Source organism: Myotis myotis, unplaced genomic scaffold (assembly GCF_014108235.1).
Source record: "Myotis myotis isolate mMyoMyo1 unplaced genomic scaffold, mMyoMyo1.p scaffold_m19_p_1, whole genome shotgun sequence".
NCBI lineage: Eukaryota > Metazoa > Chordata > Mammalia > Chiroptera > Vespertilionidae > Myotis > Myotis myotis.
The window spans coordinates 132,608,319-132,623,225 of NW_023416313.1; the positions used below are offsets into that span (position 1 = coordinate 132,608,319).

The window sequence follows — 14,907 nt, forward strand, 5'->3', positions numbered from 1 at the left end:
GTACGTCCCCTTGACCAGGAATCAAACCCGTAACCCTTAGGTGCACGGGCCAATGCTCAACCACTGGGCCACACCAGGCAGGGTGCTCACCTTACTTTTATGCAATCTTGGGTGACTGAAATGTCTTAAGTAGTAAGCTTTTCAATATCAAAACCACATCATTAAATATTAAAATTTTACTAGAATTCACTAAAAGGCACCACATACAATTTCTGAACCATAACCTTCATAAATACCTTTACAATGAAAGGAGGGGAATGCTAGTCACACATGACTGTACTATTTCCTGCTTTCGGCCAAGGCCAAGAAGCTGTTTTCCCTGACAAGAGGAAAAGTTTAATAAAATGATCGATTATTTTCGGTACATGTCACAAAAAAGTTCTGTTTCTCCCCTAATTGTGAAGATTAGAAAACAGAGCCGCGATCATCAAGATCTAGACTTCTGTAAAATACTCTGTGGTCTTTATTACAACACTAACAAATTGCTTACACTTGTGCCATGCCTTACAGAATTCATTTACTATCTCATTCTCCGTTGAAAACAACCCTGAGAGTGAGAGGTTAGTACTCCGGAGACAGGAGAGAAATCTGAGGCTCAGAGAAGTCACACAGGAATAAGGGGAGAAACTGAACTCTCATCCCAAACTGCAAATGCACTGCTCTTACATTCTTCAGCCTAAGAGGAGTGAGGACAAAAAAGGCGTCATGTAAATGAAGAAGACAAACCGTGCGTGAGCTCCTATGTCCTGAATGTCAGGGAGAAAAGCCACCAGCAGGGCCCATGCTTCCCTAAGGCTTCTTCCACACCTACCGGACCGTGTGGCTTCCACACTGTCATGCCAAGCGCCAAAGGGACTCGTGCAGGAGTGGAGGCCAAGATGCAGGCAGCCAAAGAAACTGAGCACCTCAAGGGGCCAGATAAGGCAGCTCATTTTCTTTCCTGATCGGAACCTCTTTGTCTGTTCACATTCGGACAATAAGCTGAAGAACTCTGCCCACCTTCATGTATAATTGTTTCAAAATATAATGAACCAACATGTGAGGTGCTAGGAGATCAGGGGGTGAGCTATACAGAGCACATGCACATAGGTAAAGGATTAGTATTATTAGCAATACAAATTTTGTTAGATGTTCTAAAAGGAAAATAGGTTGGCGGAAAAGCTGAGAAAATGGATACCTAAAAAAATAATAGCAAGACAGCAGAGGGAAGAACTGAACAATAAAAGCACAATGAAAAACATCCCAACTGAAGATGTCAGACATGCATTAAGAATCAGGGGACTTGATCTGATGTGTAATCATTGTACCTGCTTGAACTTGCATTAATTTCCGCATGGTCTTGAGTTCTTGGAGAATGGCCTGCAATGTTGACTGGCAGTTACAAGTGCAGCAGTTTGATCCAAATGATGAATTTACCACTGGAAGTTCTCCTAAGCACGAAAGAAAAGAATTACATACTCCAAACAATACCGAAATTATAAAGAGAGGGGGAAAAGGTATCTTGACAGGACTTTGAAGCCTGTGCAATTATGAGACTGCGCCTAAGAAAAACGTACCCAATAATTTTCACAACTTAAATTTGGGGGTCTGACTTTATCTAATTATCCAGGCTTCTCTGTATTATAAGGTTCCTGCTGTTTCACGGGTGGTGGAACCGCAGGAACGTCCGCATACAATGCGCTGTCACAGCAGGCCTCCCTCTAGTCACACCAGTTCATCTCAGATAACAATAGCTTAAAACTTCACTAGAAACATGCTCATGCTATTCTGCACAAAAATCTAGCTCTGAGAACCGCCTTACAAAAACCTGGTAGCTACATGTGTTATAAAGGTTCCGGTTAAGAATTAAATGTGTCTAACTATTAAAAAATAGTCTTAGTATTGAGCATGCTATTTCAAAAATTAAGAACTGTCAACACATTAAAACTTTTAGACACTCTGAGTGTGGTGGGTGGGGTGGGGAAGAGTGGGGGAGCAGAGTATGGAAGGACACTTGAACTTGTACTGGCTTTTCTCCACCTTAATAAAGGCAATGATCCTATATATTTTTTCCATTCCCATTCCTTAGATTTCCCTCATTTTAGACTATTTTAACTGTTTAAATCTAATACATTTTCCTTAAAATATCAATCCTATTCTGTTTCCCTTAGAAGTAAAAAAATTATTTTTATTCACCTTAGAATAAAATGGAACATTTGGAAAATCACTGTTTCAGTGGCGTTCCCTCTGCATCAGTATCCAACCACTACCATAAAATGGACTGTATAATACACTACTATCACTTCGGTTTTTTTCATGGGTGGAAGAGGTAAGCTCTAAGGTAGGTTTTGGTCAGTTATATCTTTTATTATACATTGTATGTAATTTAAATGTGGATACAAAAGAAAAATTCACTACAGCAAAACCATGAAATACCTAAAGATAACTTAATGTTTGGAATAGCACAATTATTTACATTCAAAGTTATAGCAAACTGAGATGTTATAACACCTTGAAATTGCAAATAATTTTAATGACATACCAGTCACAGTTATATATAATAATATGAAAATAAACATAAAAGCTCTATTTTCAAATGAATATGAGGGAATTTCTGTTTGTAGCTTTTCACATAATATTTTCCAAAGTAAATGCACTTCCTTGTTGTATACTGGAAACCAAACTCTGTGAGCCCAAAACGTACTGATGTGAGATGTACTAACTCTATTCACACCTGAGGGCATCTTATTTCTCTTCTTGTTTCTTCCATGGCTGAAGAATCAGGAGGGCCTTGTAGAATATGCCTAGTCACTATTTTAAGTACTGTCTTTATCCTTTTTAGAGGACAAACCAACTCTTTTCAGTGTGTTATAAATCATTTTCTAATTTGAAAGAGAACTGCCTTTTTATTTTTATGGAGGAGTCTTTCAAGAGTCATCTCTCTCCAACCTGGAAGCATGCCAGCCTGTGAATCTGACACTGACTTATGTAATATTGAGGGAAACAGAAGACACCGGTACATCTCGTGGGGTCCCCTGCTATCTCATCAGCAGTGTCTCAGGATGGCTTTTCATGCATCTGAACTGGTTACTGGGAATTGTGTTGAAAAAACAACAATCAAAACAGTTCTCTTCATCTTGAAGATAATAGATTTAAAAAATCCTTTACTTTCAAGGAAAGGAAAAATGCATTACTTTTCCTTGTTTTCTTTGTGTGAACTGAACTAGAGAACAGCACATCTATACATAATTTATAGAACAAGTTACATCCAATATCAATGGATAGAAATGAACATGACTGAAAAAAATCACCCATTTTTCCCTTACGCTTTGAAACACTACCATTAATTTTTTTCTAAACAATTAGATATTTAAATTAAGAAAATGTTACTTTAAAGGGCTGCATTTCAACTCTAATGAAACAAGTTATGAACTATGAATCATTTGGTTCAGTAGCTGGAATGTGAAGTTAAAATGAAGGTACTAGGGTGCTATGCTATCAGTCCTCCCTTTAGCTATGATTCCTCTGAAGAAATGCAACAATGTCAGCAAGAGGATATATGAGTAGTACACCATATGACCAGGAAGCTTCTTTTAATGACAAAAGGGGGCTCTTTCTACCCTAATGTTCAGTCTTTTGTGACAATATTGATCCATCAACAATGATGGGCTAAAATCTCTACTAAGAAATCACCACTTCTACTACAGAACCCCCAGTCTTCCCTGCTTCTCAATTCTGGTATTCTATGGTCTGCAACTTTTCCACTATGTTTTCCCTGTCTTTTGAAATAACTGAGCTAAGACAGCTGATTTAGGGAGGGCTTACTGTACAGCAGGTCATCAAAGAATGTCATCCTACAGAACAAAGCCTAATATGCTAAGTGTCCAGTCGTCCGGTCATCCATTCAACCAATCAAAGCGTAATATGCTAATGATATGCTAAGGCCACTCAACCGCTCACCATGATGTGCACTGACCGCTAGGGGGCAGACAGTTAACAGGTCGACCAGTTGCTATGAGGTGCACTGACCACCCGGGGGCAGATGCTCCAACCGATTGGTAAGCTTGCTGCTGGGGTACAGCCAATTGGGACTGAGCAAGACGGGCCAGACGGGCCCTGGAGCCCTCATGTGGTCCCTCCCTGGTTGGCCAAGATCCCGCGTCCCTCCCCGGCCCTGACTGTGGGTGGGTGAGTGGGAGCTAATCAACCAAAGACCATCTATATAATAAAAGGCTAATATGCAAACTGACCAAACAGCGGAACGACTGGTCACTATGATGCGCACTGACCACCAGGGAGCAGATGCTCAACACAGGAGCCACCCCCTGGTGGTCAGTGCGCTCCCATAGGGAGAGCGCCGGTCAGCCAGAAGCCTAGCTCACGGCTGGCGAGTGCAGCAGTGGTGGTGGGAGCCTCTCCCACCTCTGCAGCAGCACTAAAGATGTCTGACTGCCGGCATAGACCCCCTGCCCTGAGTGCATGAATTTTGTGCACCAGGCCTCTAGTTTTCTTATAATGTTGATGAGAAAGAAATCGATTCCAGGTCTGGGCCACTATCTGTGTGGAGTTGGCATATTCTCCCGGTATCTGCGTGGGTTTCTCCAGGAACTTGTTTCCACCCACATGTCAAAGATGTGTACCTGAAGTTCACTGGCGTGTCTACATTGTCCTAGTCTGAGTGAGAGTGGGCTGTGTGAGGCCCTAGGATTAACGGTATCCTTGATCTTTGCTTTGTGCCCTGAGCTGCCGGGAAGGGCTCTGGCCACCGGTGACCCTGAACTGTAGTCAGGTGGTTGGCAAAGAATCCTCTTACTTGTTTTTAATATCTTACTTAAATGCATGGAATAGCTCACATTTACTTCAATGTTTAAAATTAGGGTCTTTATTTACAAGTTTGGTGGTGCTTTTGTGATAAGAAATAGGTCGTAGGAATTTAACTCTTGTTTACATTAGTCTATGGTAAAATTGATTTCATTTCTTATGCTTAAAAGTTGCAGTTGCCAAGAACCTATTGAAAACCTTAGGTGAACATTTAGGAATAAAACAACATTCAGACAACCCCCATAAGGACACTCTGAATGTCTAACAGTACCTACCATTGGAACTCCCCGCAGTGTGGGGCTGACTCTGGAGGGTTCTCGAGCGAGGGCCAGGCTGCCCTGAGAACTGGCTCTGGGCGGGGAACTCACTCCAAGCACCCCGAGAAGAAGGGGGGAGGCTCTGTGGGGCCTCAGCAGAGGAGTTCAAAGGCTGAGGCCAGACGGAGTCCAAATCCTGGGGTTCTTCTTTTAACTTCTCTCCTTCCTTGCCAACACGCTGATAGATCCTCCCAGTGCTGTCATTCAGTAATCTTCTCATTCCTGTAATTTGCTTTTTAATTTCCATGCTTTCACTTCCTAATGGGAACAGGGCACAAGAGAGCACTGTAAATTAGCAAAAGAAAAAATAGTGCACTATCAAAAATGCCACCACCCCTTCTCTGGAAATGGCAAAGATTCCTGCTTCCAGATACAAGCTTCTAGATACTAAGTAATCCAGAAAAATTAAAGGCAAGGAAATTGGCTATGGCTGAAGAAACCAATTATATTTCTGGTGCGTCTCAGTTTAATCTCTTTCTGGACAAATTTTCTTATGGTAAAAGATTTCTTGAGTGCGTTTCATCTGGGGTACACTTTAAATTCCTTCTTGGGAGTGTTTTCTGGGTGACGGCATCATAAGAAAGCAGCTGAGGCAGAAGATGGGGGGATGGGACTACAAGCCTGAAATCCCCTGCTTGGAGCTGCTGCAGCCATCCACTAACCTGGCGGCAGTTAGGTGCAGACACCAGGGAGAATGTGTGGCACTGGTTGAGATGCAGAGCTTTTTGGGCAGCAGTGCCAGTAGGACACGGTCGGTGGAGACATCACCCTCAGAGGTGACAGTGCAGCAGCAGAGAGACATCGAGGCACAGGAGGAGGCTTTGTCTTTCTCAGCCCAACTCACAGGGAGATGCCCCTAGAATTGGGACTCAGCCCAGTGATGTCCAGGGGTTTAAGGAAACTTTTATGTACTGTTTGGAAAGAAGTATCTTCCTTTTTTAAAATGGCAATAAGTATATAAATTCTACTTTTAATATCTAACATGGGTGAACACAGACATTACATAGATTTCCAAACTTACAGTATTATTATGTGCTGCCATATGCTTGAGAGGAGAAATATTTTAATTTGTAATAGAACCATTTTTGTATCAAACACCTATAAAGATCACAGTATAGAAACAGTAAATCATATTCCAGATTTTATGAGAATGACCAAGCACGATTTAAATGACGCAGGCAGCAGAATTTACAACCTCTTCAAGATGTCTAGAACAGGGTGTGTCTGGAGGAGCTCCCGGAGGAATTCTGGAAGATAAATCTACAGGCAAATGTGGTCGTTAGTTCCAACACCCAAACACATACTTTCCTGGCTAGCTAGCAGCATGGTTTGGGCAAGAAGCAGCTTCTTTCCTGCAGGGGTCTTGTCCTCGGTCTTCTAGATCAGGGACATTGTGCACCCACCAAAGGCTGCAGCACACTGGTCTTCGCTGGCACTGCCTGGTGGCTGCCACTCCCCTCCCACCTGGTTCCCTGGCAAGAGCTGCATGGCGAGGCCACTCTCTCCCTGGCTGAGTCAGTGCCGGCTTGCTTCTCCACAGGAGCCCTGCACATCCCAGCACAAGGGATATCCACCTCTGCTCTGGAGATCGAACGCTATGATAAAGCACTGCCGGAGGGGGAGGGGGAGTCCGGAGGAATATGGAACTTTCTAAGAGCACATCTGCTTTGTCAGGACCTTAGTCTCCTAGTTCCAGAAGTTATACCTCTGAAAATCACAAGACTGAAATACAATGTGAGTTTTGCATACTCTGTGGAAGACCAGATTCCTGATGTGGGTTGAGTGGAGGAAAGAAGGGAAAAGTGACCCTGACTGGTTTGGCTCAGTGGACAGAGCGTCGGCCTGCAGACTGAAGGGTCCCAGGTTCGATTCTGGTCAGGGGCATGTACCTTGGTTGCGGGCACATCCCCAGTAGGAGGTATGCAAGGGGCAGCTGATCGATGTTTCTCTCTCATCGATGTTTCCAGCTCTCTATTCCTCTCCCTTCCTCTCTGTAATAAATTCAATAAATATATTGAAAAAAAGAAAAGAAAGAAGGGAAAAGTGGAAAGGGAGATTCTGGTTGTGGGCTGCCCCTCTAACGTTTAAAAACATTTCTTCCGAAGTAAAAACAAAAAACAAACAACAAATTGGGACCTGGGGCACCACGGAGGAAGAGTGCTGTGACGGACAGACGCAGCCAAGGCCTCCCCGATGGACTTCACTCCGCAGAGAGCCACAGTCTATCTGACTGCGAGGACCTTTTAAAGGGCAGAAACTAGAAAAACGCAGATGCCAATGAGAGGAAAGTGAAGAGACTGTGGAGAAGGTGGAAGAAGGGCTTACTGGGGGACAGCTTCTTAGAGGAGACAGGCTGGGTGTCCTTACAGGACAACTGGATGTGTATGAATGATCTCTGGGGTAATTGAATTGTCCTACCTTTAGCCAAAGAAGCAGGGAGCAACCCTGAAAATACCACCTGTGGGGACAGGTCCTGGACCCTGAGTATACATGGGCTCTGGCAGTGTCTCCTTGCATATTTGGGACAGAAAGAACAGAGGGTCAGAAAGGAGACCTGAAGGTTGTAGGTAGGGATGACCAAAAAAGCTGAGTCCACCCACATTAACTGACCGCAGGTGAGCGAGCCCGCAGAAGCTCAGCCCCAGATGCTGGGGTGGGGCCTGGGCAGGTCTGGTCGGTAATACTGGAGCCCAAGTTGTGTGTTTGTTTTTCAATTGAGGGAGCCCAAGTTCTTTGATTTTTAAAAAATGGTGCAAGGTATGTAAGAGATTGATAGTTGAAGCATTAGCCGCCCTCTACTGTCTTTCCAGTTCTAATTAGCCAATATATCGTCCAGGGATAAATGCCAGGGAGAGGAAGCTGTTAGGGGCCATGGGCTATCCAAAGAAGTGCGATTCCATACAGAAATCTATTCACTTTCCTGATTTCTTTCCAAACCTCGCTATGTCTTTGCTTACACTCAACTCTAAGAGGCGGAATCTTTCTAGAAAAACAAACAAAAAGAAATCTTACTAAACTGGATCCATGCTATGTGGCTCTCTTTCTAGGTAAAACAACCTTAACTGAAATCCTGTTGAGAGGTTAGTAACTGTGCTCCTTGGACAAGATCTAAAAAAGGTTGCAGCCCTAGCTGGTTTGGCTCAGTAGATAGAGTGTCAGCCTGCGGACTCAAGGGTCCCAGGTTCGATTCTGGTCAGGGGCATGTACCTTGGTTGTGGGCACATCCCCGGTAGCGGGTGTGCAGGAGGCAGCTGATCGATGTTTCTCTCTCATCGATGTTTCTAACTCTCTATCCCTCTCTCTTCCTCTCTGTGAAAAATCAATAAAATATATTTTTTAAAAAAAGATTGTAGGCTGAATTCTACCCTTCCCTAAATTTCAAGACTCTACCAGATCACTTTCCTTCACACAAAGAATTTATTAACCCCTAGAGTGTCGGGGAGCGTGATCGCGCTCCTCCTGTCTTTAGCCAAGAGTGTCAGGAGCGCTATCGCGCTCCTCCTGCAGTGTCACTATTAGATGCTAGTAGTTCACTCTTTATTGACAGATGGCACTTAAGTGAAGATTACTTATGATGCCGAACGTTTGTAGTTCTAAAATTGACCACTGGCATTTATCTGCCTAACTTTTTACAGGTACTGCGATTTTATGAAGTTTACTCAGATTTTGTAGCCCTAAAGCTTCGAAATGGCGTCCAGTTCTAAGTCTGCTTTTATTAGTGATGATAATATCGCTAAATATGTCAATTCTTGCTGTGAAGATGACGATTTTGTGGAAGATATTGGAGAAGGGTGTCCCTCTATTTTAACATTATATGTTTTGTTCAAAATTTTTTTCTACTAGTATTTTATAATACAATCAGCAAACAATATATGTCAAAGATGAAAACAAATGTAGTAAAGGTTTCCTTAAGTTTTTGAATATGTAACTTCATTTACTTTCGATTCATAATTTTTTTCCTAAACTGCTGTAAAATCAGCAAAAATGCCTTGGCAATTTTAGCATAGTTCCTAGGATATTGGTTGGCACTCAAAGGGTTAAATACATAGAGTCTTGTAACAGAGAAGTCATCATATAGGATCTCCCTTCACTTGGCCAGGAGAGAAAGATATACCACACAGAACATGATTGATTATTCATGGTCTGGGATTATAAAAGAAAAAGACGGCAACATACAAAAAGTGAGCGGTTGAATGTAAAGATCATATGTCCATCTATGTATGTCTTCTTAGAAGGCTCACGAAGAACAGCCATCATATCTCTGCCTTATAAATGAACAAGTGTTGACGCATAGTAGGTATTCATCAGTAAACCTTTTTTTTTTTTTAAATATATTTTATTGATTTTTTACAGAGAGGAAGGGAGAGGGATAGAGAGTTAGAAACATCGATAAGAGAGAAACATCCATCAGCTGCCTCCTGCACACCCCCCACTGGGGATGTGCCTGCAACCAAGGTACGTGCCCTTGACCAGAATAGAACCTGGGACCTTTCAGTCTGCAGGCCAACGCTCTATCCACTGAGCCAAACCGGTTAGGGCAGTAAACCTTTCTTAAGTGAATAAAAGAAATGGCTGACGAGAACTGAAATGAATCCAGTAGAATTCAATGTAATACTAAGGTTATAAACAAACAGTATCTTCATAGAATGGAGTAAAAAAGTAGCAGAAATAAATTGTCCAACAAACAATTATTAAACGGCTCCTAGGCCCCAGAGATATAAAGATCATCTGGTACAAATTAAAAGGCACCCACATTTCTCAGCATCTTTTACCTAAATCCATTTATATTCATCCTGAGAAATGGGCCTGATTTTTCCCAGCCTGCTGATCCCTACCTCTTTTAACTGTGGCCCCAGAACTCTAGTGAGCAAAATGCCGGACTATTTGCAGATGACTCTGCTTTCCTGCTAGAGCTGACAGACCTGCCCTGCGGAGCCTTCTTTCCTGGCAGCCCCTGCATGAAAGCTATTCACCTCCCATTCCCCTGGGGCTGGGAAGGGTGGCTTCCCAAAATGTCATTCTTCCCGCCCCAGGAGGAAGCTTGGACTTGTCGAAGTCGATGCCACAAAGCTGTACCATCTCCTGCTCTTCTTCCTGCAGTTCTGTGCACTGAAATTTAAGATTCTTAAGGGGCAGTGGCAGGTGATGAAGTTGAAACATATAGGAAGGTCATCTCATTAAGGGCCTTACCTGCCAGCCGAAGGAAGAGTGATTTTACACTGGAGATATTGGGCTATTACTCTGAGTAATTTTAAATTCATTATCTCTTTTAATATAAGGATAGTAAATAATCAGATCTATCCTTTAGATCAGGGGTCCTCAAACTACGGCCCGCGGGCCGCATACATTTATCCGGCCCGCCGGGTGTTTTTGCCGCTGCTGCCTGTCTTGCTTAGCAGCCGACTCGTCCCGGCCCGCAGTGCGCATGTGTGGAATATCTGAGGGACAGTGAACTGGCCCCGTTTAAAAAGTTTGAGGACCTCTGCTTTAGATGAACAATTCTGGCAAAACTATGGTGAAGTGGTGTAGGAGAGAAAACCAGTTAGAACATTATTGTTAAAGGTTACATGAGTGAAGTGAGGTCTGTACCAGGATGCTGGGGGTGGGACTGGAGAGAGAGACACTTATTGAGCAGACCTGGTGATTAACTGGACACTGGGCTGGGGGTTGGGGTGGTAAAGGGTAAGAATCTACTAAAGATAACTCCAATATTTCTAACTGGGGTGACTGATGGATACTAATAAGTCAGAAAATTAGGAAAAAAGATTGTTGGAGAGCAGGATAGAATGAGTCTAGTTTTGACAAGGAAACTTTAAGTAACGAGCAGGCAATTAGAAACACAGTTGTGTGGTATCTACAGCTGCTGCTGAAGTAGCACTCTAAAACTATTATCAGTAGTAGTTACTACTACTACTACTACTACTACTACTACCAGTAGTAGCTAGTTTCTGAACTGAGAGGCCCTGGGTCACTAACTATTCAGGGGGTGAAAAGACATCTTATATGGAGATACAGATTTCTTATTAATCCAACATGAGGAGAGCTCAATACCCCGTTTCAATATTTAAAAAGCTGTGACCTCATTTGTTTCAAGGCTGGGAAAGTGAGTCAACCTCCCCCTCCTGACTTCCTATCTCTGTGACAAGCAGCAATCGCAGTAGTCAGTACAGATCATCTCCAACTCCTTGCTTTCCTGACCCGACACCCAATCCTTCACCCAGAGGCGCCACACTTACACTCGGTAACCCACCTCAACAGAAGGACTGGTAGAATATTAAAAATCCAAGGGACAATTCCTCCACTATGTTCAGTATTGGTCAACTTTATTATAGTATCTTGTCTGGTTCTGTATTATTTTAAAGAGGCTGCTGAGAATCTTAAGGAGATAATGAAAAAGTCAACAAAAAGATTAAAGGAACAAGGAAAGATTAAAGGAAATAAGTTGTTTCACTGAGAAATAAATAGCTACTGAATGACTTAATTATCTTCAAGTACACTATGGGTTATTATGGGTAGGACGCTGCTCTGTACCAACAAGGAAAAAATTGATTGAAACTGTGGCTTCCAGGCAGGAGGCTGGGCAACACACGATCTTAAAGAGCTGGGCCCTTCCAGTTCACAAACACTAGAAACCGAGTGGAAGCACCTGAGAAGATGTGCAGAAGTGACAATAAGAATGCTTTTCTGATTGGGATGAGGAAAAAGTTTTGGAAACAGATAGTGGTGATGATTGCACACCCTGTGAATCTACTTTAAAAATAAAAGAATGCTTTAAAACTCCTTACATTTTTCAGGTACTGACATGCTAAAATAAGCATAAAAAGTTGAGTGTATCAGCGAGAAATATTAAGATAATCAGGATTTGCATTAAATGGTTCAAATATCTCCTCTCAAATACTAGAAGCTGACATGGAGCCATGGTGTAGAAACCGAACTACAGCCTGTCACATGATAGCAAGAGGAGGAGCAGGAGAAAGGAGACAGGGTCCTCATGCCTGTGCGGCAGCCTTCGCCAGAAATCTTAGCCAATGTGTCCACAAGCAAAGGAATTTGAAGACTCAGTGCTATGAGAGGACCTGGAGTTGGCACGCTGACTCCAAACCCATATTGATACACAGATGCTATCAAGAACCCACCTGGCCGCCCTTACGGACAACAGCCCTGCTTATGAGACAAGACTGGGATTCTAACTCAGCAAAAATGGTCTGAAAAGCATTAGTTTGTAGAACAGGGAAATGGTTTCTAAATGAGACCTTTTTTTTCCCAATGCAATGTTAAACAGAATCCCAATAAATGAAGAGGAGCACTGTTCTGCTGAAGAGAACATGCTAGAACACATATTCCTGAATCAATGCCTGCAATACATTCAAGAATTCCAAGTGTGCTGTACAACATAGTCTAAATGTCACTGGGAATGAAAGAGGCAAAAAAGTGGCTAAGGAATCATTTAGTTGGTTGGATCAAATACTATGATTAAGAGCATCTAGACTGCAAATTCATTGCCACAGGTTTGAGAGCACTGTTAAACTGAAAGTTATAGCTAGAGAATAATTAAGTAGGTCAATGTATACATGGCATTTTCATTTAAAGGACAACCAAATTCCTTTCAAATCTATTTAGATAATATTTGCTTCATTCATCCATTCAATAAATATTCATTGTACTACTACTAAATATAAGATACTGTGACAAAAAAGAAAAGAAACACAGGCTCTCCCCTTCAGGGGTTTGTAGTCTAACATGGAAGACAAATGAATGCACAAATAATTCTAAGAATACAATGCCTCTCTTCAAACACATGGGCAGTCTTACCCAGTATGGGCTGCTTGCTGTCAGGGCGGGAGGCTGGAGCTCTTTAAGCAGGCCGAGAAGGTGAAACCAGGCCAGGACAGGTACAAGAGGGAATGGATCCTAGTTGGAAAATAGGTCTTCAAAGCAAAAGGGGCTAAAAAACTTTGAGACCTGTATTAAGAGCCAAAGGAGCAGAGGAATACCTGGAAATGAATCAAGAACCAGTGATGGAAATGGGCTGTCAAGCTGCTTCTCAAATGTGCTCCTCAAAGAACACTTACAAAGAAAAATAAACATCCCTGAGAAGTTTGGGGGCAACGTCCTGAGAGGTGAATAAAGAACAATTTTCTTTGATGTCTTTGTTTTATCTTTAAAAATTAATGCAAATATTATACTCTGCTCTCTAAGCAGCAAGATGTGCAGATTCCCGTAGCCCATGAAACAACACAGGGCACCAGTTACACATCTGCCGGTTAAGATGCACTGGCCAATGGAAGGGTGGGCTGGACTGTCATAGAAAGCAAAGGGCTGCTGCTTTTAAGTCAGGCTTTTAAATGTCCCCCAGCTACACTTTCTAGGAATACACGTGCCTGTTCCCATAATGGAACAGGCAAATCAAGAGGCTATATAATAACTTCCTTAGGCATTGCATAAATTACGAGTGTTTCAGAAACCAGAGAGGAAGAGAGCATTTAAACTGCGAGGACGATAGCCTGCTTCAGGAAGACGGTAAGATTTGAGTTAGTCAATAAAAGATGGTCAGCATTTCCATGGGCGGTTTTGGAAAAAGGGTGTAACACTGAACAAAGCCTGAAGGCAGAGGAAAACAAAGAGGGTGATGGTGAATAAGCCTGTCAAAGTAAAGACATTGAATGGGCAAAGTCAAAGACAGAAGGACTTTGATGATGATTTTACTTTATCTTGAAAATAACAGGATATCAATGAAGGTTTTTCATAAGAGAATGAATGGTATGACACAGCTAGAACTACCCAACCAATTCAGTGTATCTACTATCCCTCCTCCAAATGTTCCTATATCATGGACAACTAACTTTTATAGTAATTATAACATGGTTGCCCTACCGAATGTTCCTTTCATGTGTAACTCATCATTAAGTGACTAGGTCAGAAGCCACCACTTCAAGTACTTACTGTTCAGGAGTAACAGAGCCAAAGAGTTAAAATCCCAAATATAGAGGAGAGGTGTTACAATTCAAAGAAAACAAATACTAACAATGGAAAAATGGACAAAGGACACGAACATGTAATTTATAAGAGAAATAAGCAGTTTAAACCTCTTAGCCTCCCTAACTATTAATGTAATAAAATTAAATAATATGAAATTCTTTGTCTATTAATTTGGCAAAGACCATAGATTCATAAAGCCATTTTTGGTGAAAGCGTAGGATTATAGTCACTTTCATACGTTGTTGGTAGAGAACTTTTTCGGAGAGAAATTCAGCAATCCCACTTGGAGGAATTTATCCTATAGAAATAGCCAAACAAGTATCCATGACATATGTACAAGGATACTTACTGCAGCATCATTTTACTAGGGAAACACTGGGATCAATCCAAACATTGTTCAACAACTGTTGTGAAAAGCATTGCCTTAAATATCGAAGATTTTCAGGACTCTGCCCTCCACGCTCTTTCTGGGTCCTCTCTCCTGGCTCCAGTGACTCTCTATGTGTGGATTCCAGTCCTGACCCCACTTCGAGGCTCCAGACCTGCACATCCAATTACCTACTGGACAGCCCACTTGGGCATTTAAAAGCAACCTTAAATTATGTTCAAAATGTATTTTTAAAAATTTCTCATGCGAGGCTATATGTATTGATTTTAGAGAGAGAGAAAGAAACTGACTGGTTGCCTCCCATATGTGCCCCGACCAGCGATTGCACCCACACCTAGGATGTACCCTGACTGGGAATCAAACCTGTTGGTGGACTGGACGAAGCTCCACCAACAGAGACACCCAGCCAAGGCTCAAAATTTA

General features: G+C 42.3%; 1 protein-coding gene across 4 annotated transcripts in view; it reads right to left on the bottom strand.

Annotated features, from left to right (window-relative positions):
- The window catches only part of BEND7 (BEN domain containing 7), an 81,277-nt gene that overhangs the window by 51,718 nt on the left and 14,652 nt on the right, over positions 1 to 14,907 (bottom strand). For 3 of the 4 annotated variants that reach the window (XM_036352761.1, XM_036352752.1, XM_036352767.1), the window contains 2 exons: positions 5,076 to 5,375; positions 1,308 to 1,430 (listed from right to left, as the gene is read on the bottom strand). In XM_036352761.1, coding sequence (XP_036208654.1) covers positions 1,308 to 1,430; positions 5,076 to 5,375 — 423 coding nt within the window. Of the gene's footprint in view, positions 1 to 1,307; positions 1,431 to 5,075; positions 5,376 to 5,779; positions 6,029 to 14,907 lie in introns of those variants that run through there. The other variant, XM_036352771.1, reaches the window with a different exon arrangement.